The following is a 24,652-nucleotide window of genomic DNA, read 5'->3' on the forward strand; positions in this document are numbered from 1 at the left end:
AGCCACTTCAAATGTTGGCTACAGTCCCTTGTTATATTTTATGGTGCCCACCCACACTCAGCAAAAGCACCATACAGTACCAACTTCATATTTTTATGAAGCTGGCACTGTAAGACAATCAAACGGGTGATATTTTCAAGAAACACACTAAGGAAGCAACTCAAATCAATACTAATTTACTCTGTTAACTAATTCTTATACAAATAAATTATCTTATGGTCAGACCAATAGGTTTCCACTGTTCCAACTGTAGCATCCAGGTTTGAAAAAATCAGATCTAAAGTTGTCAGATAATCAGTTGTTGGTTCATTTACTAGTTGTTCACACACCAGCCTTTCTGATAAGTACTGTAGAACAGGTCTAGATTTAACTGCTACATCAATATTAAAATCACCTAAAATAACAATAGGGGTTGACAGACTTACTCTTTGTAACAGTTCATCTCTCAAGAATGTGCGAAAGATACTGTCAGACATATTTGGAGATTTGTATAACACAACAATCTGCACTTCTTGATTACCCTGCACAATCTTCACAATTGTGAATTCAAAATTTTCTGAATTAAATGAGCAATATGAAGATATATTCAGTTCACTTCTGACATATACAGCTATTCCATGTGAAGGTCTTTGAGTTGGTGACTGTGATGACTGATCATTTCGTATCAGGTGAAAGCCATCTATATCATAATCAGCATCAGTATCAGAAAAGCACAACCGTGTTTCAGCAAGACCAAATATATGTGATGACATTAGACTGTGATCATATTTGACATCCTTGAAATGTTTATGTAGAGACCTGCAATTATTGAAAGCTACTTTTAATACTGAATCCACTGATTCTAAAGGAACATAGCACAACTCCAGTCTAGCACTATTTTGTAACCTGTCCATTTCTGTCTTTACTTTTTGATCAACTTGTAAAGCTTGTTCATTGAAATTCAGAATTTGTAGCTTATCTAACGATTTAACTCTACTCAATGCAACATAATGTAGGTGTGGAACCTTCCGTGTTTTCCGCTGAGACAGGTCAATTACAGCACTTTCTAACGTAGTACCTTGTGCTCTATGAACAGAACGCCCAGCAGACGGTTGCAAAGGAAACTGAATCCTTTCAAATGTCTTTTTGTTGTATGTAAAAGACCTTTCAATGTCAAATATTGGTGTCCAATTATGACTTATTTCTGTATGATAAAATCCTCGGTTTTTATATTTTATCCTCGTTTCATTTCCAGCATTTGCCTCATCAAACTGCACCCATATTACACTTGGTCGATTTGTCTCTACTTGCTTGTATTCTAGATGTTTTACAATACAAGAAGCTCCATTAGCTAATCCATCTTCAGTGTCTACATTAACTGTTAGATCATAAATCATTCCAACAACAACAAGTAATTGACAATGTAAATTTGCTGTTTTGTTTGGCTCTGTTGGCAATCTCTGTATGGCTTCTTTCTGCTTTTCGTTTGATAGTTTTGGAAAAACAACAGAATCATGACATGGTATTAAAACTTTCTCTGTGTTTAAACTATCGATAATTTTTTCATTGAATATATGCATGTAATAATTTTCTGCAAACAAATGTGGTGAGTCCTTCTGGTAATTTTGTGCATCTGTGTTTATTTCACACTGTTTTAGAACAACTTTGTCATCATCTGTCAAACAATTGCTTCTTAGTCTGTTTAAAAGTTCTGCAAATTTCAAATCATCCTTTTGTCTCATAATTACTGTCAATTCATACATTGAAAAGTGTTCTTTCCACAGGTTTATTGAGAGAGCTGCTGCATCATGAGTTAAATCATTAAATATCCAATCACCACTCACAGGTTTCAATTGGAACAAGTCTCCAACAACAATTATACTTACACCACCAAATGGTGTTCTTGTTCCTTTCAATTCTTGCAGTCTCTGATTAATGAAGTTTAGCATTCCATTGCTTACCATTGATATTTCATCAATGATCACAACTGACAGGTTCTTATACTTTGATCTAAAAGTATTCAAAGCATCACATGTTAATGTTTGATTTGCTTGTTTGTATTTTTGTTTGAAGGCTGATGAAATGGTTGAACCATTGATATTAAATGCAGCTTTTCCAGTGTATGCACATAAAAGAACTCTTATGTCATCAGGATTCTCACCTTCTTTAAGATTAAGTATTCTGTATAAGGTCTGATATAATGCTTTAATAACTACACTTTTGCCAACACCAGCACCACCGGAGAGGAATGTATATAAAGACGCATGTTTGGTTTTTACCCAATGGATCACATGATTGTAAAATTGTTTCTGCTTTATGTTTAATGATTGCAATAAAGATCTATAGTCTTCGTCAGAAAGAACATTTTCATTTGTAACTATCTGTGGAGCACTGACAGAACATCCAATTTCAATGCCAATATCATATTCCCTGTGCTCAACTGCTCTATCAGGATTGAAATACATAAATGTTTCTGACTCCACAGTTTCTTCTTCAGCAGTTTCGGCTTCTACTTGCTGAGTTCCAGGAGCAATTTCATCAAATGCATCATACTCTGCTTCTGCTAAATCTCTAGCAATTTCTAATTCTTCTGCATGGTGTTCATAATAAGAGCATTTCTGGTCAACTGTTTCTTTCAACGACTCATAGTGTTCTTTGTATGTATTGAAATTTGCTGGCAGCAAATCAGTTAATTCATTTCTCCACGGATGAAATAACAGAAGTTTTTCTCTGTAATGGTTTTCTTCATCTGTTTTGCGATTAAATCTTACATATCTAATTACTTTTGAGTTTTGACGACGTCTAATTTTGATTCCAGTTTTTAAAGTTATAACTGTTTCAATTTCCTCTAATTCCTCATCATCTGTTATTTCCATATTATCTTCATCATCATTTCTTTCATCAGAGTCTCCATTTCCATCTGGATAAATCACTTCAAACTGTGACACATAATCCGCTAAACAATAATGCTGCAATACTTTCGGCCTTTTTGAGTATCTTTTAATAACATTGTCCGACATTATATCTGTTGATTCAGCTGGCAAATTTTCAAGTATGGACACAGGTTTTAATAACTGCACCCTTTCATTTGGAGTAGATGTATTAATAAACACAACATCTCTTGTGCTTTTGGTTAAGGGCATTTGAAGGACCAAATAAACTGCCTCTTGAGCACTAACTTCAACGCTATTTGAAAACACATTTCCAATATGTCTCACTTGTCTTTTGATGTCCAAGTTCCCATTCCTTGCTTCTTTGGCAGCTGCATGTAACAAATTACTCATACCTCTTTGAGACTTACTAATATATGACACTATATACATTGCACAAGCATAAGGATCTAGCACAAACTGTATGTCTACATTTGCCCTCCAACCTTTCAACACATGTTCATTATATAAATTCACACGTATTTCACTTGGATTACGTTTCAAAAATACCTTTGGTGAATTCAATGAACTTCTAATACATTTGATGTAATCTTCCTCACTCATTTGTACAACATCTGTCAAAAAGTTGTCATATGACATACTGTATCCATCTTTCTCATCATTCATTTTTTTCTGTAATTGTTGATATAATTTATGGTACTTGTCTCTGTCAGTTTCAAGAGGGTTCAAAATCATAGTCCTGGGAAGAGGTGGTAGTGGATAACCAAAGCGACAAATTCTATCTACTCTTTTTCTACAAGTTCTAGAATGTTTGTGAGTTTGAATTTCTACAAGAGAACCAACAGCTGGACTATTGATAGAACATGTCAAAAACTGATCCACATATGCAATCAAATCATTAATGGAATCCACATTGTATTTTGGTGCATTCTTTACCCATACAATCATGTGAATGTGTGGAGACCCACGCTGCTGAAATTCATCTCTGTAAAAATAATCAGCAATTTCTCCAAGTGGTTTGTGTTCACTCTTAAGAACTGTATTAATAAACTCTTGTACTCTGTGGTCAAAATATCTAGAACAAGTGACTGGATCTGACTGAATAAGTTTAATCTTTTGTTCCCATGAAATTCCTTCAATTTGCTCATCAGAATAGTTGACCTTATCATTTAAAGTAGCTAACATTTTCAAAAGATCAATCCATCTAGTGTCAGCAGAAGACAATGACATGAACCATGTTGGCATACCTAACTGTCTTAGCATTGCATATACATCTTTCTTTCGAGATTCCAAATAAGCAGGTGAGTTTCTAAGCTGTTTAAATAAATAGTAACCTTCATCATTTCTGACAATATTATCAATGTACTCAGAGTTTATTACGTGAGCTGCTGTCATTTTACTTGTACCTGTTCGACATCTTCTAACAGCAAGATTGGCTTTATCATTCAGCTGCTTCATTTGTATCTTTTTTAGTTTAAAGAATATATTTGGCACACAATTAGCAGCCCTTCTGTCTTGGCTTCTTAATTCCCATTTTGCAATGTCACTATAATTTACTCGCACAATTCTTGCTTCGTTTTCAGGACGCCTTTTACCACAAAATATGCTTGGGAAACAAAGATATTCCGAATCTGTGTCTTGAAATATGCTAAGTGGTTGTTGACCTTCCCCTGGTGCAAATGTAAATGTCATGTTTCGATTTTCCAGGTTGGCATCGTCTAGTAAAGTGTCAATATTTCCAACATTTTCCTGTGCGACTTCTTCTGCATCTGAATCATACAGCTCTTCACTATTACCTGTACTGTCTGAAGTTTGATATTTTGATTTTTCTTCACATGTATAATGGTCAAGAATTTCACCAGAAACATTTTCAAAGTCCTCGACGTCAAAATTTGATGCATGATTTATTAATGTTTGAAAACAGGATCGCAATAAAGTGTTGTAATTTTGGTCGTTTTTATACTCCTCCAGAAGGTCAGCCATACAAGAGTCAAAGTCTTCATAACTGGTATTTTTTAAACTTTCCACTTGAGACTCCAAGAATTCATTCAAAATTTCATTAGTGTTTGCTGTTACGCTTTCGATCCAATGCTCATCAATTTCAACATTAGCATTTTTATAAAGATCACTGTTTTTCATTAACCAATGTAAAGCAACAAGTACTTTGTGGGGTCTTACATTTTCAGAGAAAGCACATGACTTGAAAGACATTTTTTTCTTCAGTTTTACTGGTACCGTAACATTTTCATCAAAAGGTCTTGGTAATGCATTTACAACAGGTTGATTATCAACTGGTACATTTACAACATTTCCTTTAATTGACAACTGACGACCTCTTGGGAGTTCTCTTAATTGCATAAATGGTATACGTAAAGCAATTAAACGCTCTTCTAATGAGAAAAGTTCCAACTCCTTTGGCTTAACTGGCCACTTCATCCCATTTAAAACAGACAATTTCGGTACTTTACCACTGTTTATGCTAGATTTACATGTTCTACAAACCCATTCTTTGTTATCGACTGATATCACCCCTGTTATATATTTTTCTTTCTCCTTGCAAATTAAATACTTTACTTCTGTTACACTGTGTTTGAACCATGTTTGATGACAGCAACTGCATATATATACAGGCCCAAGTGATATTCTTTCTTGAAAACGATCAATACAAGTGTCAATATCTTGTCCGCACCGTCTTCTCTTTTTTTGCAAGCATTCAGCTTCAGATAAAGAAGCATCTTTTCTCTTCAAAACTTTCCTTTTATTATCCATAACCTTTTCAGCATCTTTACTCCTTGCATCTAATCTCCATTGCTGTTTTGCAATTCTTTCTCTTCCAAATTATATGGATTTGATCTTGATTTTCTCTTTGACTTATTTTGTATTTCAAGTTCTCTTTGTTTAATGTCATCACTTGTTCGTTTCTCTCTTCTTTGTTTTGCTTCCCAAAGCTTAAATTCTTTAACTAATCTCGCCCTTCTTTTCAACATCTTCTCATTTTCTTTCTCTTTCTCTCTGAATTCTTCAGACTGTCTGGCATTGCACATTGACTGAAGCGAGCGCTGTCTATCTTTCTTCTGATATTCTTCAGACTGTCTGGCATTGTGCATTGACTGAAGCGAGCGCTGTCTATCTTTCTTCTGATATTCTTCAGACTGTCTGGCATTGCGCTTTGATTGAAGCGAGCGCTGTCTATCTTTCTTCTGATATTCTTCAGACTGTCTGGCATTGCGCATTGATTGAAGCGTGCGCTGTCTATCTTTCTTCTGATATTCTTCAGACTGTCTGGCATTGCGCTTTGATTGAAGCGAGCGCTGTCTATCTTTCTTCTGATATTCTTCAGACTGTCTGGCATTGCGCATTGACTGAAGCGAGCGCTGTCTATCTTTCTTCTGATATTCTTCAGACTGTCTGGCATTGTGTTTTGATTGAAGAGTGTACTCTTTATCCTTATTTTTAAATTCATCACTTTGTCTTTTCTTCTGCATGTAAGTTCTCATGTAAATTGTTCTTGAAGGCATTTTTTGCTTTTTTGTTTCCTTTAATTTACTTCTTTGCATTTGATCTTTGAAGTACTTGCCTATGAGTGTTACATCTGGATCACAGTTTGAATCTTGTGGCGATGTTTCTTTTTCTCAAGCAGTACTATGATGACTAGGAGACTTCTTTTTCCTCTTATTTGTCACAGTTTTCCATTCATTTAAGCCAGGAGTGCCAGCAACAACATTGACTGATTCAACATTCTGTTCACTTAAACACATTGTTGGTTCACAATAAACATTGGAAAAACGTACAGGCAATAAGTCAAATTGCTGTGTTATGTCGATCAACATACTGTCATACAAGGCATACATGTATGTAACAAGATCTTGTAACTGATGAAACGAAATAAGTATTGATGTTCCATTTTCTGAGGACAACCCAGTTAGACCATGTGAATGTGAATCAAAAAAGAAATATTGGTCTTCCTTCTTAAACACAGCTGAACAAACTGATCCCATCATAAGTAGCAAGTAAGAGGACTTGGTAAATGCAGTATCCAATGACTGATAAAAAGAAGGCAAATTCATTGTAGCAAACTGCTGTGTGCAAACACCAGAGATGACCTCTAACTTGGTAACAGAAATCTGTTTATTCATGATAATAATATGGACTGGAAGTTCATCAAAATTTAACAGGAAATTCCTAAATCTGTTTGTTCTTTGGAGCTCTTGTACAGTTTTCTTATATAATGAATCCCCATCTAAAAGAACATTATCCAAGTCTTTGCTGCAATTCAACCTTGAATAATTAGCATGAATCAAGGAACACATAGCATTTAATGTGCACTGCCTGCCACGTGACTCTACACTGAAAATATTTTCACCTTGATGAAATGAGCCCAGGATAAATACATCAGAACCTGCTGGTCTTGAGAGTATATTGAAAACTGGTGCAGCAACATATGACGGTTCACAAACAGAGAAAACAGATGATTCTATTTCAGATGTAAACATAGTACAATCAAACTGGAGAGTTTTATCAGTTTCCTTTCTGGTTTCACAATGCAAGTCACTTGGTATGCCACAAGAAATATTTTGCATACAGCTTGTTAAATCATCAAGCATATCAGTTGGCAAATCATTCAGTAAATCATTTAGCAAGTCATCAAGCAAATCATCAATCAAATCATCAAGTTTATAATCAGTATCAATCAATCTACTATTCAGCGCAGATGGCCCAGAGGGCTCAGAGAGGTGGGCATCGACCCCCATCTGCTTTCCAGTGCCCTGCTCAAAATCAATATCAATCAATGCAAGTTCCAGCGCAGATGGCCCAGAGGGCTCAGAGAGGCAGGCATCGACCCCCATCTGCTTTCCAGTGCCCTGCACAGATAGACCAAAGAGCCTATCTGTACCCATACCAGATGGCCCAGACGCAGACGCGACATTAGGCACAGGCCACAGTGGACCTGTAGGGTCATCCCGACCCTCATCTGGTGTAGCTGCATCACTCTTCTCAGAACCATTCAACTCAACCATAGACCTGAAAATGTAAAAAACAAGGTACATTTTGAGAAAGACTTCTCTGTCTGACTCAAAATGCTTTACAATGAAAAACATAAAGAACAGGACACAGCTTAATTTTAAACTACAGCCTTCAATGAAATAACCCACCCCTTTCCCTATAGCTGTTTGTTCAAGATGTTTTTGCAAATTTTTAAGGTATAATTATCTTTTCAAATGGTGACAGGGTGCCGCAATCATAAATTAACAACATTAACATCTTGGCATTCCAACAAAATTACACAACACTTGTACATTCCAACAAAATTACACAACACTTGTAACTCTCAAAGTGAGTAATAAAGTTCAGACTAAATTGTTGTAGTAATTCTGCCATAAGTGAAATAAAGCTAACATACAACTGTAAGGACTCAATAGTTTTCAAAACATGTTGGTGTTCATTTACCTAACACCCATGTCAATTCCTCTATCTGCTTCTCTTTTATCTCTCATTCGAGCAGTTTTAGCATTCCTGGCTTGGCTACAGGACTTCTTCCTTAATTTTGGCATCCTAAGTACAAATGTAACAGTAAATATAGTAAAGACATTTTTTCAATTATACAAGTATTTATGAAGGTTTATGTAAGCTGGCAGAGAAATGTTTTAAACTTTATACAATAATTATTTATAAGCTTGGACTCCAAAGGCCTCACACAAGAAAGGTTGGAACCTATATGACAAATTAGCCGAGTACTGAACCTTTACAGGAAAAGACAAAGTGTCATCTAGTCTATAAAAACTTGGTGTTCAGTAACAGTGACCTTGATCTTACCAACAGTTGAGGTCTTGCACTGTGTGTCTAAAGCAGATATCAACTATCATAAGACTAAATACAAGCTTTTACATGTTAAAATGACCAACATACCAACTTAACTTTACCATACATTTTCTTCTGAGCACTGACCCTGTTATTTAACATATATCAGAGAACTGTGAGTCAGGGAGTCATGGAATAGAAAAAATATTTCTGTTTGCATTCAAATTATATTACCTCACTCCTGAAAGTCCCCTATCTTATGCTCTCTCAATCAAATACTTGAAGTCCACAAACAGGTCACCTCCTCCAACACTAGAATTACTGTCACTATCAATTTGTTTAATCACTAATTTCACTATATTAATCTGTCACTATCAGTTTTTTCAGTCACAATATATAACACAATAAATATAATGTATAAAAATAAATTGTCACAAAGAATTTCTTCAGAATGTTTTCAGAAGGCTCAAGTTGATACTAGAAGAAAAAGAAAAGTTTGTTAGTCAATATAAGATTGATGACATGTTACAAAAAGATGACCATAATGGTCCTGAATCGCTCAGCTATCCACACATGATCAAGTTTTGAACTGAGCTCACAGATCAAGACAAATATTTTTAGCAACTTTCATCAAGATGCATTGAAGAATATGGCTTCTAGAGCGGTCACAAAGTCCATTTACAAGCTATGATTATACTGGAACTTATTTTACAATGACAGGAAAATACTTTTTAATCTATAATATGTCTCAAAGTATATCAGTAGACTACTTTCAAAGAAATTTACGGATATGTAAGAAATAAAGCAAAACATAAAGTGATAACCATGTTCAACAAGGAAGTGTTCTCCCTGGAAGAGGCCCTTTTTAGCATTGGTAATTTTTAACAGAAATGTGTGTTTATTGTGTAAGGATCATGATCTGAATTTGTTCTTTTTATTTGAAAATTGTTAATACAAGAACAGATAGCAACAAAATTATTCAATCCACAGAATTTAGCAATCTTTTTTTACCAATGGCACTTATACTACCCGGTACGGCTGAAGCCTGCGATTGTATTATTAACAATTGCAAGTCAATAATTTGAGAAATGGGTACAATTCTGTTTTTGCAGAATTTTAGCGCATTTCAAACATGATTTTTCTGCCATCAATGCAGAAATTCTAATAAATATTTTTTTTTCTTCCTCGGACAGAGATCGGGTACGATCCACTCCAACTGAAGAATCCTGAAAAGATAAAAACATCATCAAGGTCAACATTCTGATCAATTTTCATAAAGATCCATTGAAAAGTATGGCCTCTAAAGAGGTCACAAGGTTTTTCCATTTTTAGACCTAATGACCTAGTTTTTGAGCGCACCTGACCCAGTTTCAAACTTGACCTAGATATCATCAAGGCAAACATTCTGACTAATTTTCATGAAGATCCATTGAAAGATATGGCCTCTAGGGAGGTCACAAGGTTTTTCCATTTTTAGACCGACTGACCTAGTTTTGGACTGCAGTTGACCCACTTTCGAACTTGACCTAGATATCATCAAGATGAAGATTCAGACCAACTTTCATACAGATCCCATGAAAAATATCACCTCTAGTGAGGTCACAAGGTTTTTCTATTTTTAGACCTACTGACCTAGTTTTTAATTTCACGTGACCCAGTTTCAAACTTGACCTAGATATCATCAAGATGAACATTCGGACCAACTTTCATACAGATTCCATGAAAAATATGGCCTCTAGAGAGATCACAAGGTTTTCCTATTTTTTCTTTATTAGACCTACTGACCTAGTTTTTAATCGCAGTTGACCCAGTTTCGAACTTGACCTAGATATCTTCAAGATAAATATTCAGACCAACTTTCATACAGATCCCATGATAAATATGGCCTCTAGAGAGGTCACAAGGTTTTTCTATTATTTGACCTACTGACCTACTTTTTGAAGACACGTGATCCACTTTCGAACTCGACCTAGATATCATCAAGGTGAACATTCTGACCAATTTTCATGAAGACCTCATCAAATATATGGCCTCTAGAGAGGTCACAAGGTTTTTCTATTATGAGACCTACTGACCTAGTTTTTGACCGCATGTGACCCAGTTTCAGACTTGACCTAGATATCATCAAGATGAACATTCAGACCAACTTTCATACAGATCTCATGAAAAATATGGTCTTTAGAGAGGTCACAAGGTTTTTCTATTATTTGACCTACTGACCTAGTTTTTTACGACACGTGACCCAGTTTCGAACTTGACCTAGATATCATCAAGGTGAACATTCTGACCAATTTTCATGAAGATCTTGTGAAATATATGGCCTCTAGAGAGGTCACAAGGTTTTTCTATTTTTAGACCTACTGACCTAGTTTTTGAAGGCACGTGACCCAGTTTCGAACTTGACCTAGATATCATCAAGATGAACATTCTGACCAATTTTCATGAAGATCTTGTGAAATATATGGCCTCTAGAGAGGTCACAAGGTTTTTCTATTTTTAGACCTACTGACCTAGTTTTTGAAGGCACGTGACCCAGTTTCGAACTTGACCTAGATATCATCAAGATGAACATTCTGTCCAACTTTCATAAAGATCCCACAAAAAATGTGACCTCTAGAGTGGTCACAAGCAAAAGTTTACGGACGAACGCACGGACGACGGACGACGGACGCTGCGTGATCATAAAAAGCTCACCTTGTCACTATGTGACAGGTGAGCTAATAAAAAGCACAGAATCGTCAATACATTGAAAAACTATATTGCCCACTAAGCGTACCCTACATTGCACTAACGAATGCGCAAAAACTCAGTGCATTATAAATACCTGAGGCTAAAATGGCGAGGTAATTTTATAACGATGGTAAATATGAAAGTTTTTGTGTTTATTTTTAACGTTTTAAACTAATACAGATGTTTATCAAAATATCTAATTGATATGTAATGAAAACATATATCATAATAACAATTTGTCCTTGGTTGAAATCGAGAGTGGACATTTTCTTAATTAAAAAAATCCAATCGAAAAGGATATCTCAAAACTTTTCACTGAATTCTTAATTCGTAATATATGTATTTAAAACGTGTTAACTCAAAATACGTACCTACGCTCCAGGAGCTAGCATGCATGATCAGTGGTCTTATCCCCATAATATACAAATGTGGCTGTTTTTAAAATTTCCGAAAGCCAGGATGTATTTAAGAAATGACTTGACATTGTAAATATGTTTTTGTCTAGTACATTATTTACATTATTTTGTCAATAACACCTACTTATACAGTTTTTAAAGTATTCTGTTTTATTTAATACAAACACATACATGTTAATCATGTGTATATTAGCTGGAACCTCAAAGTAAGCTCGTTATGAAATGATTTTTGCATTGACATAATTTCATAAAACATTTCTATTGAAAATTTCGTATGCATGAATCATTCACCAATATCAAGTACAGTGGAACCTGTCTAATCCGAACATACTCGGACCAGAAAAAAAGTTCGGATTAGAGGGGTTTTCGGATTAGAAAGGTTTCTATTTTAGAACCGAAAAGTATGCTATTTGTTACACATGATGTGTAGATTCATCTCTTTGTAGAAAGACTAATAAAAAATATTAAATTATTAGATTAATTGCTTTGAACATTGTTATGTAAATTTTATGTAAATTCAACTTCTCAATATCACTTGTAAACACTTTTTTCACCACTCCTACATTCACAGAAAGTAGCTTAAAGGAGAATATTTTACTTGTCCAGTTAGAGTAATGATCCGATTTAGTACCACTTTCAGTGAATCAATTTGCTGCTTTAAATGAACAAATTGCACAAAGATATGAGAGGAAGGTACAGATTAATAAGGATCTATTACATTAGCAGTACTCATTGCACTTATGACTATTCTTACATATTTCTATTGAAACAAACTACTTGTACTTGCTTCTTTCACACCTGTGCTTATTGCATACATCTGTACAAAGCAAAACTCTGACATGACTTTTGATTACCAGTGTTTGGGCCTTATTGCTGTTGACACCTTTATAAAGAGTAATAGTTAAAATTGTAAACAGACTCAAACATATCAAAAGAGAGCAAGATTTACATCTGAGACAGTGTCTAAGGTTCGGATTAGAAGGGTAGATTTTCATGTAATTAGATATAAAAATCTTAAAAGTTTGTTCGGTTTTCAGAGTAGAGAGGTTTCGGATTACAAGGGTATTTTTACAATAGAGAATGAATAAGAAAAAATGGGACCAAATAATTTGTTCAGTTTAGTGAGGTGTTCGGATTAGAGGGGTGCGGATTAGGGAGGTTCCACTGTATATTATTTTTTCAATACACAGTGACAAGTTGAACAAGTAATGTTAGCTTTTTTTGTTTCAAATTAGCGTTCAGTCCCACCTCACTAAACATGAATAAAACAAATCTTTGCTGTTGTGAAATATAATGTCGATACTAAGCGATTGAAGCTTTTTGGGATTACAGTTATTATTTCAAGGTCCTGAGTACCTAAAACTTCGCCGATAAAGAGCAAATACAAATGTAACTGTGATTGAAACATGTTATTTACTAAAGTGCAAAATAATACAATGTTTTAAAATATACAGAAACCTTATACCTAAAAGGTGACATGTGATGTTTATAAATATGAAATAAAAACCGATTTTGTCAGTCGAATTAGAAAATAATTTAGCTACAAAAATGTTATATATTATACTGTCACAGATAAAAGTTATTATTTCTGCCTCCAAAAGAATCACAGAAAGAATGGTCTGACCTGGCATAGTAGGGGTTAACGTTTGTTTTTTTTATTCATAACGACACAAGTGTTGTACTCTTATTTTCACATGTTTAAAATAATTGTTAAGCAGTAGTGGATATCTGTTTCATTAGTTTCGGAGTCCGAACAACTCTGGTACAGCTTGATGAAATAAAACGATTCAATTTATATTTTGTGAACAATGATTGACATTATAACCTATGTACTATGGATCAAACAAGAATATATTTTGCTCAACATTTTTTCTTTATGTTTCTGTTTAATAGTTGGCGTCGGATCAATTCAAATTACGCGTCAGATTGCATTCTTTTGACATAGTAAATAGATGTACTCAGAATTTTATAAAAAGGAGTGGTCATGTTCTGTTACCATAGACGTGCCATCCCCTCTATAGCTGCCTGCTGGGTAATTTATATCCGATATCCAGTTTTGACGTATTGTAAAATTATCAAATCGCACGCATTGATTTCTTAACTAGATAAAATTTAATTCCCAAGTCAAAGAATTGTTGACAATACATGCGGTAGCCTTTCATATAGTATTATATTGTGTTTATGAATGTATCATTTTAAAGATATACCTAGTTCTCATCCATTGTATTTATTAAGAAAAACTATTAAACGTCCGTCCTATGTTCATTTTCATTGTTTTACAGTTTCAGTTGTGTAAAAATTATTATTTGATTTTCAATTATTGACTTCCCCTGACCTACTAAAGCTGTCAATAATAACTAAAACAATATCCACTTGATATCATATCTTAGTTAATAATTTGTAAGTAATTAATTTTGCAATGCCGTGTGCACAACTAAAAAGCGAAGGTAGACAAGTTAGACTTGTCTTCACTGTCCTTTCGAAGTATCGGCTATGCGTATAAGCTAATTTCTCTTTTTCAATGTATTGCTATTCTTTCTAGAGCTGATCTTTTTCATAGTTTAACATAATTACAATAATTATTAGATTCTGTTCAAGTTTGTACTGCACCTTGTTGTATTAATGTTTCAAGGAAAGTTGAGTTCACTTCCGATTTCACTGAATTATTACTGCCCTTTTAAACAAGCTTTTTGCTGTTTTTTTATTTATCCAAAACTGTTTGTTGAATAGATTTTATTCGTTTGGTCTCTTGTAACTGACTCTCAACAGAAATTGTAATCTCTCTCCATCTCCCTGTACAAGAGTCGTTCATCTGCAAAATAAACAATGTAGGTTATACTGCACCCATAAAATATCTTCCGATAAATGACAATAATCTAGTAGTCATATGGCCAACAAAGCAAGTCGATACTGACCTCCGGGAAAATCATTTTCAAGATATGGCATTGGAAAATTCATATCCTGAACTTTACAGAACGTATTTCTATATTTTGCAAATATTTCATTATATTTATATAACACACATAAATTGCGAAGTAAGTTCAGTGTATGATACACTTTCAATTTGCATGGATCCATTGAGAGTTGAAAGTTTAAAGAATATTTGTAAATATAACCTTATATAAGATATACATCTACTGGTAAATTTGTAAAATAGGACAAGGAGTAAATCACTAAGCCTATACAATACAGATATGTGTCTTTGTATGTGTCTTTTTGATGAAAAATAATAAATCTGTTTGTCAGTAGTTGCGTTTTCAATAGTAGAAAATGAAATTTCTCAGACATAACTGCAAATCCATTTATTGGATAGATCATAAATGTAACTACAAATGCTTGTTTTACAGGTTATGAGGCTAAGAGCTATGTCTGACGATCCGGAGGAAAGTGCATACTATCTCTGCGTCTTGTATCTAGTATATCATTCACCAGGAAAAGATGCTGAGACATTTCTTAAAGCAAACCAAAACGGTATTATTAAACTGAAGACCGATCATATCCTAAATGAACAAGAGTGTGCGTCACTTCTGCAGAAAGGTACACATGTTTTGAAGAATCCTCTTGATCTAAGTGATTTTGATGTGTCCATATTAATAACTCTGGCAAGAAACCTTTTCACTAATCAACAGTTACTGCCTCCCGCGAAAGGATGGAAGTATCCACCAAGAAACAAAGACAAGACTATAGCTGCTGACCTATACGTCTGAAGACAATCAGAAATGTTATTGTTGGTCATCATCCGAAGGCACGATTGCCAAAGTGGCGATTTGACGATTAGTTGCAGAAAGTGGCAGTCATATTCCTTAGATTACAACAACAAACCTCTCCTCGGAACGTAGTACACATTAAAGAGAGGATCGAAAAGTATAGCGTGCAGTGACTAGATCCCAGTGCTGAGAATAAGTATGATGAGAAATTAAAAGAATGGCACAAGGGATTGACTGAGTTGCAGGATCAGGTAATGACCACCAAACGACTAAATACTGTTGAACTTTGTGCGATCAAGCGCGGACAATTCAATCACCATTCATTGTTGCATTTTTTCTTCTTGTCCCAGTAAAATTCCTTTATAATGTATATTTGCTTAATGGCTCAAACTACCAATAAAGAGCAAAGTTTGCTGGTCCTGTAGAGTTTGAGCGAACAAAGTTTAATTATATATTTATCTAAAAAGCAATGAACTGCAGAGTGATTTTTTAATGTAATTTTATCATAAAAAATGCCGAACGTACATAAACACATTACAAACTGTACAATATTGAGAGAGAACAAGAACATTATTTCAGCTGAAGTGTATTATAATTAGAACATTTTCATATCTTTACATACAGGTCGAAGAATTAGTCAAGAAACTAAAAGTGTCACTGGCTTAAACAAATGATGTTTATATCTTATAGCCTTTTTATTTTGTTAGCGGGATACAACCATCTGTCGCTGCTTTTCTAAGGTTATAAAATAAATTTGAGTACAGATATTATTAGTCTGTGAATTGGTTCCTTATAGCATGTCATAGCGTATGTAATACTTTTATAAATACAGCAATACAAAAGTTGTTGACTAGACGGTCCTACCGTTAAGCCTTTTTCAAATATTGATGATCGGCACGATACTTTATTTCCTATATTGAGCTATATATTTTTGTATCTATACGTACTATGATTAGTTGTGTTTTATTTGTATAGAGATTCAAAGGACCTTTCAAAAATTGTTAGGTATACATCTTTTCTCAGAATAATAAAAAGAAACAAACCTTTTTTTAAGTTTCCCGATACTTGGATTCAGTTTTGTTATATTTTCTTGTCGAGCCTTTTACTATATTTGCTTGGTTACATTTTATATTGTCGGAGGATCTTATATACACATACACGTATATTATATACGCATGTAGCACGCACGCACGCACACACCGCCATGTATATATTTTTATTTGTGTGTGCGTGCGTGGGTGCATTATCACCCACCAAAGGTGAATGAGTTTCAGATATTTTATAAGATAGACTAATGATAGTACAAGGATTACTGGTTTTTGAGGTACACTCAGAGCATAAAAATGATACTAAAAGTTCGTTTATATAAGTGTTTGGTCCCTTTGAATAAGCATCCCAAAACTAGAAGTATTAACTAAGGTATATAACTATGTATCAAATTGCTAGTTAGTCAAAGGTCATACGAACGAGAGAGAACGAACTGACTCGCGGACATTTTACCCTTTACATAGTTTGCTTTTCAAAGCCTGTATAGCTCAGGAACTGAATTGTTTAGTAATATGTTTTCGCTAGCATCTTTATAATTTGATATTTATATTTATTTATCTTTGAATGTAAACCATCATTTTTACTACAAAGAAAACATCTCTAAAATAATTGATGCAAATGCGCATATTTATCAAAATAATGTAAACACATGTATGGAAAACGGCATTGTCTTGACTTTGAGTCAACTTTTATCCATACAGACTACTTCTGCTTAAATGGCAGTTCTTTAATCCCTTAATCTTATATTATTAGAGACAACAGAATCAAACTCTTAGATATTTTAACTATTTTAAGAATCATGGAATATTGGCTGCCTTAATACACCAAGGGTGTAAACTTGTATATATATGTTTACTGTAACAAAACATCAAATAGTTTTGCCTTGCATTAATGCAATCCTGAAATGCAACAGACGATATCTTTTTTTTTTGTAATTCATCAACTTTGTATTGAAAATCGATTTTAAACACTGTAGAGTTGACACCCGTTTTCAGAACTGGAGCTTAAGATGATTACTCTCGGTAATAATGAGAAGATGAAGAAACACTCACTGGCATGAAACGTTAGACAGATTAATACAAACTACAGATTTTTCTGAAGTGAAGAAAGAAGCAGAGAAGATATTAGAAGACATCAAAAGTCACAGAGTGTTAAAAACATCACAATCAAAACTGCATGCAGAATACCTGCCCGTCACAAAATTACTGCTAAACATGATTAATTATTTCGGGAGTAAAAGATGTCACGACTCGCTTGTTAATATATCAAATGAGCTTGGATACTATTTTGACACAGCCTTAACAGTTTATGGTGTTGTACCTATCGACTGCCTGGGTTATATCAAATTTACAAAGTATGTTTTGTTTTATTTATCAGAATAATAATGTTGAAAATGGAACACATGTTCGTACATAAAAATACTTGTCTATGTATTTTACAGTCAAATAATAGTTGACTGTTCTTTAGTTCATGTTTAGTGAAATATTTAAACAACAGCGACTTCAAGTACTGGAGGCTTATGCGGTAGCTTGTACTTTAACTACCATTCATGAACAGGCTCAGTCAAACCAAGCCTGCAACTTTTTCGTTTATGTCGTGTTGGGCGACCTGTGGTTTTCCACTTCTTTATTTTATTGTTATTCAACGGTTTTCAGCATGTATGCTTAATTTCGTTTATGAATAATAGATGGCTGTTTTACTTGATATTAAGCCTGGTAAGCTCGCCAGGCAGAGCACAAGACCTCAAATCAGGAAATTCTTAGCTCGAATCTCTTTATGATTTGCAAACAACATTGTGTATAAGATCCAGTTGATGGGAAGTTTTTTGTGCAGTTGTGTACCGGAAATAACTTTGAAACTATGGAAGCGTATAAAGCAGAAATTGTTATAATGGTTGAGGTAGTCCACAGCTGCCCCTTTATGCATTATTTCACCAGGAGCGGGTACCTGGGTAGTACCAACGACCTTCCGTAAGCCAGTTGGATGGCTTCCTGACATGAAGATTCAACGCCACGAGTGAGGCTCGAACCCACAACGGTGAGTGACAAATGATTTGAAGTCATTGACCTTAACCACTCGGCCATGGTGGCCCCTTTGTTATAATGATAGTTGACCGTAGGGTAAAGTGCGGAACACATAATCTGTAAATCCGATATGTTTTGATGTTAGGCAGCGAAAAGGGAAATACAGGGCACAAGAATTGTGAACTATCTTGAATAATTTGGAACTGCCTTTATATTATTAGTTACACTGCTTGTTGGTGACAGGATACGGGATATACGCTGTCTCGAAAATCCATATCGGCTCGAGCTTCGCTCGCTCGAGCCGATATGGATTTTCGAGACAGCGTATATCCCGTATCCTGTCACCAACAAGCAGTGTAACGATTTTATCTTGCCGACTACCCTTTACTTACATGCTATAATCAACACATTTTGTAAATTAACAAAGCTACTTACAGTGCAGACTGGAATCCCACAAATCATTTGTTTGGTCATCACTACTTGATTTACACCAGCCATAAAATGCACAATGACCTGTGTTTTGATTAAATCACAAAACACAAAAGCTCATTTACACAGGTTATGAACTGGTTTAGATTAGAAACACTAAAAAATCTTCTTGTTCCATCTCTTCGAAAGTTACCGGATATCACGATGTCATAAATATCTTGATACTTCGACTTTCATCCCGTTTCTTGTTAAATCATTTATCTTGAACGTAGATCAAATGATCCTTCAGCAAACTGCTGAGTACCAAATATGTAAATTCCTTTATTTCACGATGATTTGTCTATTTAACTTCCACGTTCGTTATCCCATACAGAGTTATTCCGCTTTTACGGCTATTTTGTCAAACTTGAGCCTCAACTTAGATATAGAATGAAATCGGCAAGAATACACTAAATTTACTCTCGGAAACGACACTATCGTTGGAGCTAATAAATAATCTGACTTGATTCAATTACGCCAGCAGTGTGGCAGCCATTTTGTTTTGATCAAAATTCATATCTGAAATATACTAGCAGGATATGGAATATATCCTGTCTCCACGTGACGTTTATTGACCAATAGAAATGCAAGAAACTTGTAAGAGGTGAGATAAATAGTTTTGTTAAGAGAGTAACTACTGTCGGAAGTTAAAGACATGATTGCTGTATGGCTGGATTGTTTGGAACGTTTTGTGATACGCTTGTAATAGAGGATAGTTCATAGTTTTTATCATATTGGTATTCTTTACTCTTGAAGGCGAATCCATACAACCGAAAGAAAGAGGCGTAAGGCTTCCGATAACAGTGTCTTCGCCAGTGGGGATGAAACAGCTAATATCATTGTGCGGCAGCGAAGAGATTGCAAATAGTACAAACTTCATTGCAGACGCGTTGTCAAAACATTTAGGTAATACAATAGAACTAAAAATGATGGGACTAGTCAATGTTTTGATACAGGTTTGTCAGAATTATTTTCAGTTTTAGTGTTTTAGTTTTACCTGACCAACTTTAATTTTTACAATCGTTCATTTTATTTATTTACAGTTTTTATTTCAGACAACTGAATTTAATACATCGGAAAACCATATAGCAATGAAGATATCTTTATTTTGTACCAAATAATGTGATATAATTATGGTAAATCTGAAGTTGTTATTTAATATTCTAATTCTTTTTTTATCATTTGTTAAATAAAAGGTAAGAATCCCGGCACAGATCAGCAACTTCTTTAATATATTAAACCGATTAACTTTACGTCTATAAGAAATAGTTAAATGAGATATTCTTACGACTTAATGCCGCAACAAAAATTGAAGCTGATAGAATTTAATGATAAAATATCCTAAGTGCTTAAGGCGGGATTCAAACCCAGGTCTCATGGACGGAAGGCCAATGCTCAAACCACTGAGCCAAAAAGGCGACCCGGGTTTGAATCCCGCAACAATACTATTGATTTCCCTCATTAAATTATATCCACTTCTATTCCTGTTACAAGAATAGTTAATGGTATGGTATGCCTTATCAATTTATTGACAGTATTAATGATAATTGTAAAATGTCCTCGTCATTTTCAGTTTAAAAGAGCAATTTTCTTTTCGATTATTCATTCACCTTTGTCAGTGTTTCCCGTGTTTTTTCTCAAATTATTCATTGTCTTGTCTGCTTTGATTTCCTGTGAATAATATTAACGTCAGGGCAAAGAGGACTGCCTTAGAGAAAACGTTGTTTATTTCAGACAGTTAAAACTGACCGTTGTCAATGCCTCAGATCTATTATCAGTATTAACTCATATTACGATTTTATTTTATTTACAGTTATTGTTGTTATTATATACATTTAAAATACAAAACGTCACCTAGGCCGAAAGCTTGTTACTATGGCAATGTTAACTTCAAGCTGTTAACATTGTAACTTCAAACAACTTAGGTAAGTACAATAGGTAGTGGAAATGGTTACAGGATATAATGAAACACACTCGTTGTTACTGAATGTTTAAACAAATGCGTATTATACTCATAAATATATTTGAATAGAGAATTCGAGTTCCTACTCTATGGAAATCAGTGTTCAAAATAGCAACCAGCTTTACCAGGCTGATATCCTAGAGGAATGTCTTAAACAAGGGAATCCTGGTAACATGCCCGAAGAACCGACAGAACAGGAATTAGATGACAAGACGGTAAAATAACATAAACAACAAAGAGTGTTACATGTAGTATTTTCTGGTAAATAATATTTTTTTACAGTAGACCAAATCTTGTGCTGAAAGGTTCCAAACTCAACTGATAATTGAAGTGGTATTTCCGGTAACTGTTAAAGAATTGGATTCGACAAACACAAACTACGCCGCTGATCTGCATTTATTCTGAGAACAGATGTTTTCAATAATTTATGGTGAAACTCTTTTCACTAAATCAGATGCAGAATACAAATGTAACTGAAGGTTTAAATGACAAATGCAAACCAATGTTAATATAAGATCAAACTAAGTGGTAGAAAATAAATCTATTCATGGTTTAGCTATGTAAGACATAACTTTTGCATATTAAATGCAGAAGGCACATAAACACATTTTTAAATAAACAAACAACCTGGGATAAATAGTAGAAGCCATGAACCGCTTTAAGAGGCATAATCACTAGTTTTCAGTATTTAAGTGACAGTTTTGAATGTGTGTTACATGTATGTTTAATATAAATATTATCTAACTAAATAATGTTTGAATGTCCGTCAAAAGCCGATGTTCATAATAATTACAAAGCACATTACTAGAAATTTTCAGAAATTCAGTAATTGATTTAATTATACACCTAGATCTAATACCTTCTTTGGATGAATTTCCAGCGTCACTGTTTTCTTTGTTGCCCTTTAATATCTATGTATGGCAATATATAGATTTCGTGGAGAGGCATCTCAGTATCTATATTTTTCTGTGCTGCATCTGATTCAGACTTCATATTTAAAAGGTAAAACGATCTGTGATAGTTTAAGTGTGTATGTGTGTTTTGTAGTGTATGTGCGTTTTGTAGTGTAAAATCAAAATGTATGACATCTTTTAGGGTAAATTATTAAAATTAACCAGTACAATATATCTTGTATTTTTTTCTGTGAAAACAAATACATAGAGGATATTTGTTTGTTTTGAGTGAATATAGAATATATCTCACTGAGAAGTGAGAAAATTTCAAATATTTTCACGAGCGCGCAGCGCGAGTGAAAATGTGAAAATTTTCTCACTTTGAGGTGAGATATATTCCATATTCACGAAAAACAAACAAATTTTCTTTTTATTTTACGCTCAATTACGTTGAGATGTGAATTTTGAATACTGTATTCTATCAGTTAAATATTTTTATATCTCATCACTCACACTGTGAAAATATGAAATCTATATTTTCACACTGTGAGAGATATAGCCGCGCCCCCTCATACATTGTGTATGAATTTTAAATTATTTGCTTAAAACAGGATGAAAATTGTAGAAGCACTTTGTTCTTTATAGTATATTTCTCGATTCAAATTATTTTACTTAATGAGAATTTCGTAATATTATGCAGCAGAAAATAAAATAAAATGGAATTTTCACATTTTCACTCGCGCTGCGCGCTCGTGAAAATATTTGAAATTTTCTCACTTCTCAGTGAGATATATTCCATATTCACGAAAAACAAACAAATTTTCTTTTTATTTTATGCTCAATTACGTTGAGATGTGAATTTTGCAACAATTTTAATCTCAGCGCGGGAAACAGACGCGCGTAAACAGACATGACGTCAGACCTGTTGTGACGTTAGAAAGACGCACACAACATAAAGTTCCATTTTATTTTATTTTTTGCTGCATAATATTATGAAATTCTCATTAAGTAAAATAATTTGAATCGAGAAATATACTATAAAGAACAAAGTGCTTCTACAATTTTCATCCTGTTTTAAGCAAATAATTTAAATTCATACACAATGTATGAGGGGGCGCGGCTATATCTCTCACAGTGTGAAAATATAGATTTCATATTTTCACAGTGTGAGTGATGAGATATAAAAATATTTAACTGATAGAATACAGTATTTCATTAGTTAGCATAAAATAAAGTTTACACATACGGAACTTACTATAGCGTAACGATAATGAAATATAAGGTTACTGATTACATATGATTTATTAAATTACAAACTTCCCTTCATTATGTCATATGAATTCAGAATTATTGTGATTTCCATTTGATATGATCATCTAAAAATGTCACAAAGACAACAACATAAAAAAAGAAACAGAACCTGTAACTGTTACTGTACCACCAGACATTCAAACTGCCGAATCTCGTGATCCAGATGAATCTGACCGGGCGTTTCCACAGACAAAACGAGGTAATAAAATACTTTTAATATCTATTGTACCAGTTGACCATATACACAAGGTGAATATAATTGCATAGAAGATATTCAAGCTTTTTTCATGAATAAGACTTTTATTTTCTTCGAACGTTATGCAAATAAAATATTTCACGAGAGGTGTATCCAAAAGTCAAAAATGCTTTTTTTTCGTAGCATGAGATGAAAATAAAAGCCATATTTATAAAAAAAAACTTCATTTTTTTCTAGACAATTGTTGAAAACGTCCTTGGCTTACATTAAGAAATAGCGACAACAACAATTACAATACATGTTTCATGCAGCCGATATCAGTCTAATGAATGCATAAAAAGATGCCATATTACATCAACAAAGATATAAAACAAGGAAGTATAGCTGTACAAACTTCTTTAAAAAACAATGATAATATACATCAGAGAAAGCAGCGTTCCAAAACAAAAAAAAATAACAGAAAAGAAAAAACCTTGACCAAGCACACGGACACACGCACACGCAGACAAGGACAAAACGAACAAATACAAGAACACAGTGAGGTGTCACCTTGGAACGGTCAGCAACAAAAACCACTAATGGGGAGTTTAAACCGGTCTATGGTGGTGAGTTTAAACCGGTTTATGGTGGCGAGTTTAAACCGGTTTATGCACTTAATCTCATCCTTATTTGATTGATTTTTGGCTTACAGTTTTCTGAGTCGTGCCCTTAAAAGTTAGGCTCTTGTTGCTCTGACTTCAGACAAGTTGTTGAGTATATTGGTGTAATTGTACCTTAAATTTACCTTAATTTTACGTTTTGCTTTATTTACCTGTTACTTTTGCACTAATGAGTCTTTCTCAGCGGGGATTTTATTTACATTGTGTTGTTTCACTTGTTGAAAATAGGGTAAGTGCGAGGTTGTCATGCTCTAAACGCGTTTAAACCCTTAGTTTCCTTTATTTAGGTTACTGACCGTTCCAAGGCGGTGCCCCTATTTTCAACAGGTTGTTTTGTCTGTTTTATATTGTGTGTAGCGTTGCGTTTTCTTGTTTGTTGTAAGCGTTTTCCCTTTGCCCCACAATACCCCTTTTGCCCTCTCCTTTCCCTTGCATTTATGCTACTTTTTGCATCCCACCTTTACTTTTAGTAAGTTTTCGTGGCTCCTCTTTGTTTTGGCAGCTGAATCCCAAGACGGTACTTGATTGTTTTTTCCTACTTGTGTGGATGCGTTTGTAAGCTTGTGAGT

General features: G+C 34.2%; 3 protein-coding genes across 3 annotated transcripts; all 3 read right to left on the reverse strand.

Annotated features, from left to right (window-relative positions):
* Positions 1–425: 425 nt before the first annotated feature.
* On the reverse strand, positions 426–5,639 carry LOC128553348 (uncharacterized; the record flags this gene model as incomplete). Its single annotated transcript, XM_053534487.1, has 1 exon — positions 426–5,639. A coding segment is annotated over exon 1 (5,214 nt), but the record flags the coding sequence as incomplete, so codon positions are not given.
* A 29-nt stretch (positions 5,640–5,668) lies between these two features.
* LOC128553349 (histone-lysine N-methyltransferase, H3 lysine-79 specific-like) lies at positions 5,669–6,388 on the reverse strand. The gene has a single exon (XM_053534488.1). The coding sequence runs from the start codon at positions 6,386–6,388 to the stop codon at positions 5,669–5,671; it is 720 nt and encodes a 239-aa protein (XP_053390463.1).
* A 114-nt stretch (positions 6,389–6,502) lies between these two features.
* On the reverse strand, positions 6,503–10,682 carry LOC128553350 (uncharacterized). Its single transcript, XM_053534489.1, has 2 exons — positions 8,904–10,682; positions 6,503–8,423 (listed from the first exon to the last, which is right to left on the reverse strand). The coding sequence occupies exon 2, from the start codon at positions 7,967–7,969 to the stop codon at positions 6,503–6,505; it is 1,467 nt and encodes a 488-aa protein (XP_053390464.1). The 5' UTR covers positions 7,970–8,423; positions 8,904–10,682.
* Between the last annotated feature and the right edge of the window lie 13,970 nt (positions 10,683–24,652).

Source organism: Mercenaria mercenaria, unplaced genomic scaffold, assembly GCF_021730395.1.
Source record: "Mercenaria mercenaria strain notata unplaced genomic scaffold, MADL_Memer_1 contig_3726, whole genome shotgun sequence".
NCBI classification, from domain to species: Eukaryota; Metazoa; Mollusca; class Bivalvia; order Venerida; family Veneridae; genus Mercenaria; species Mercenaria mercenaria.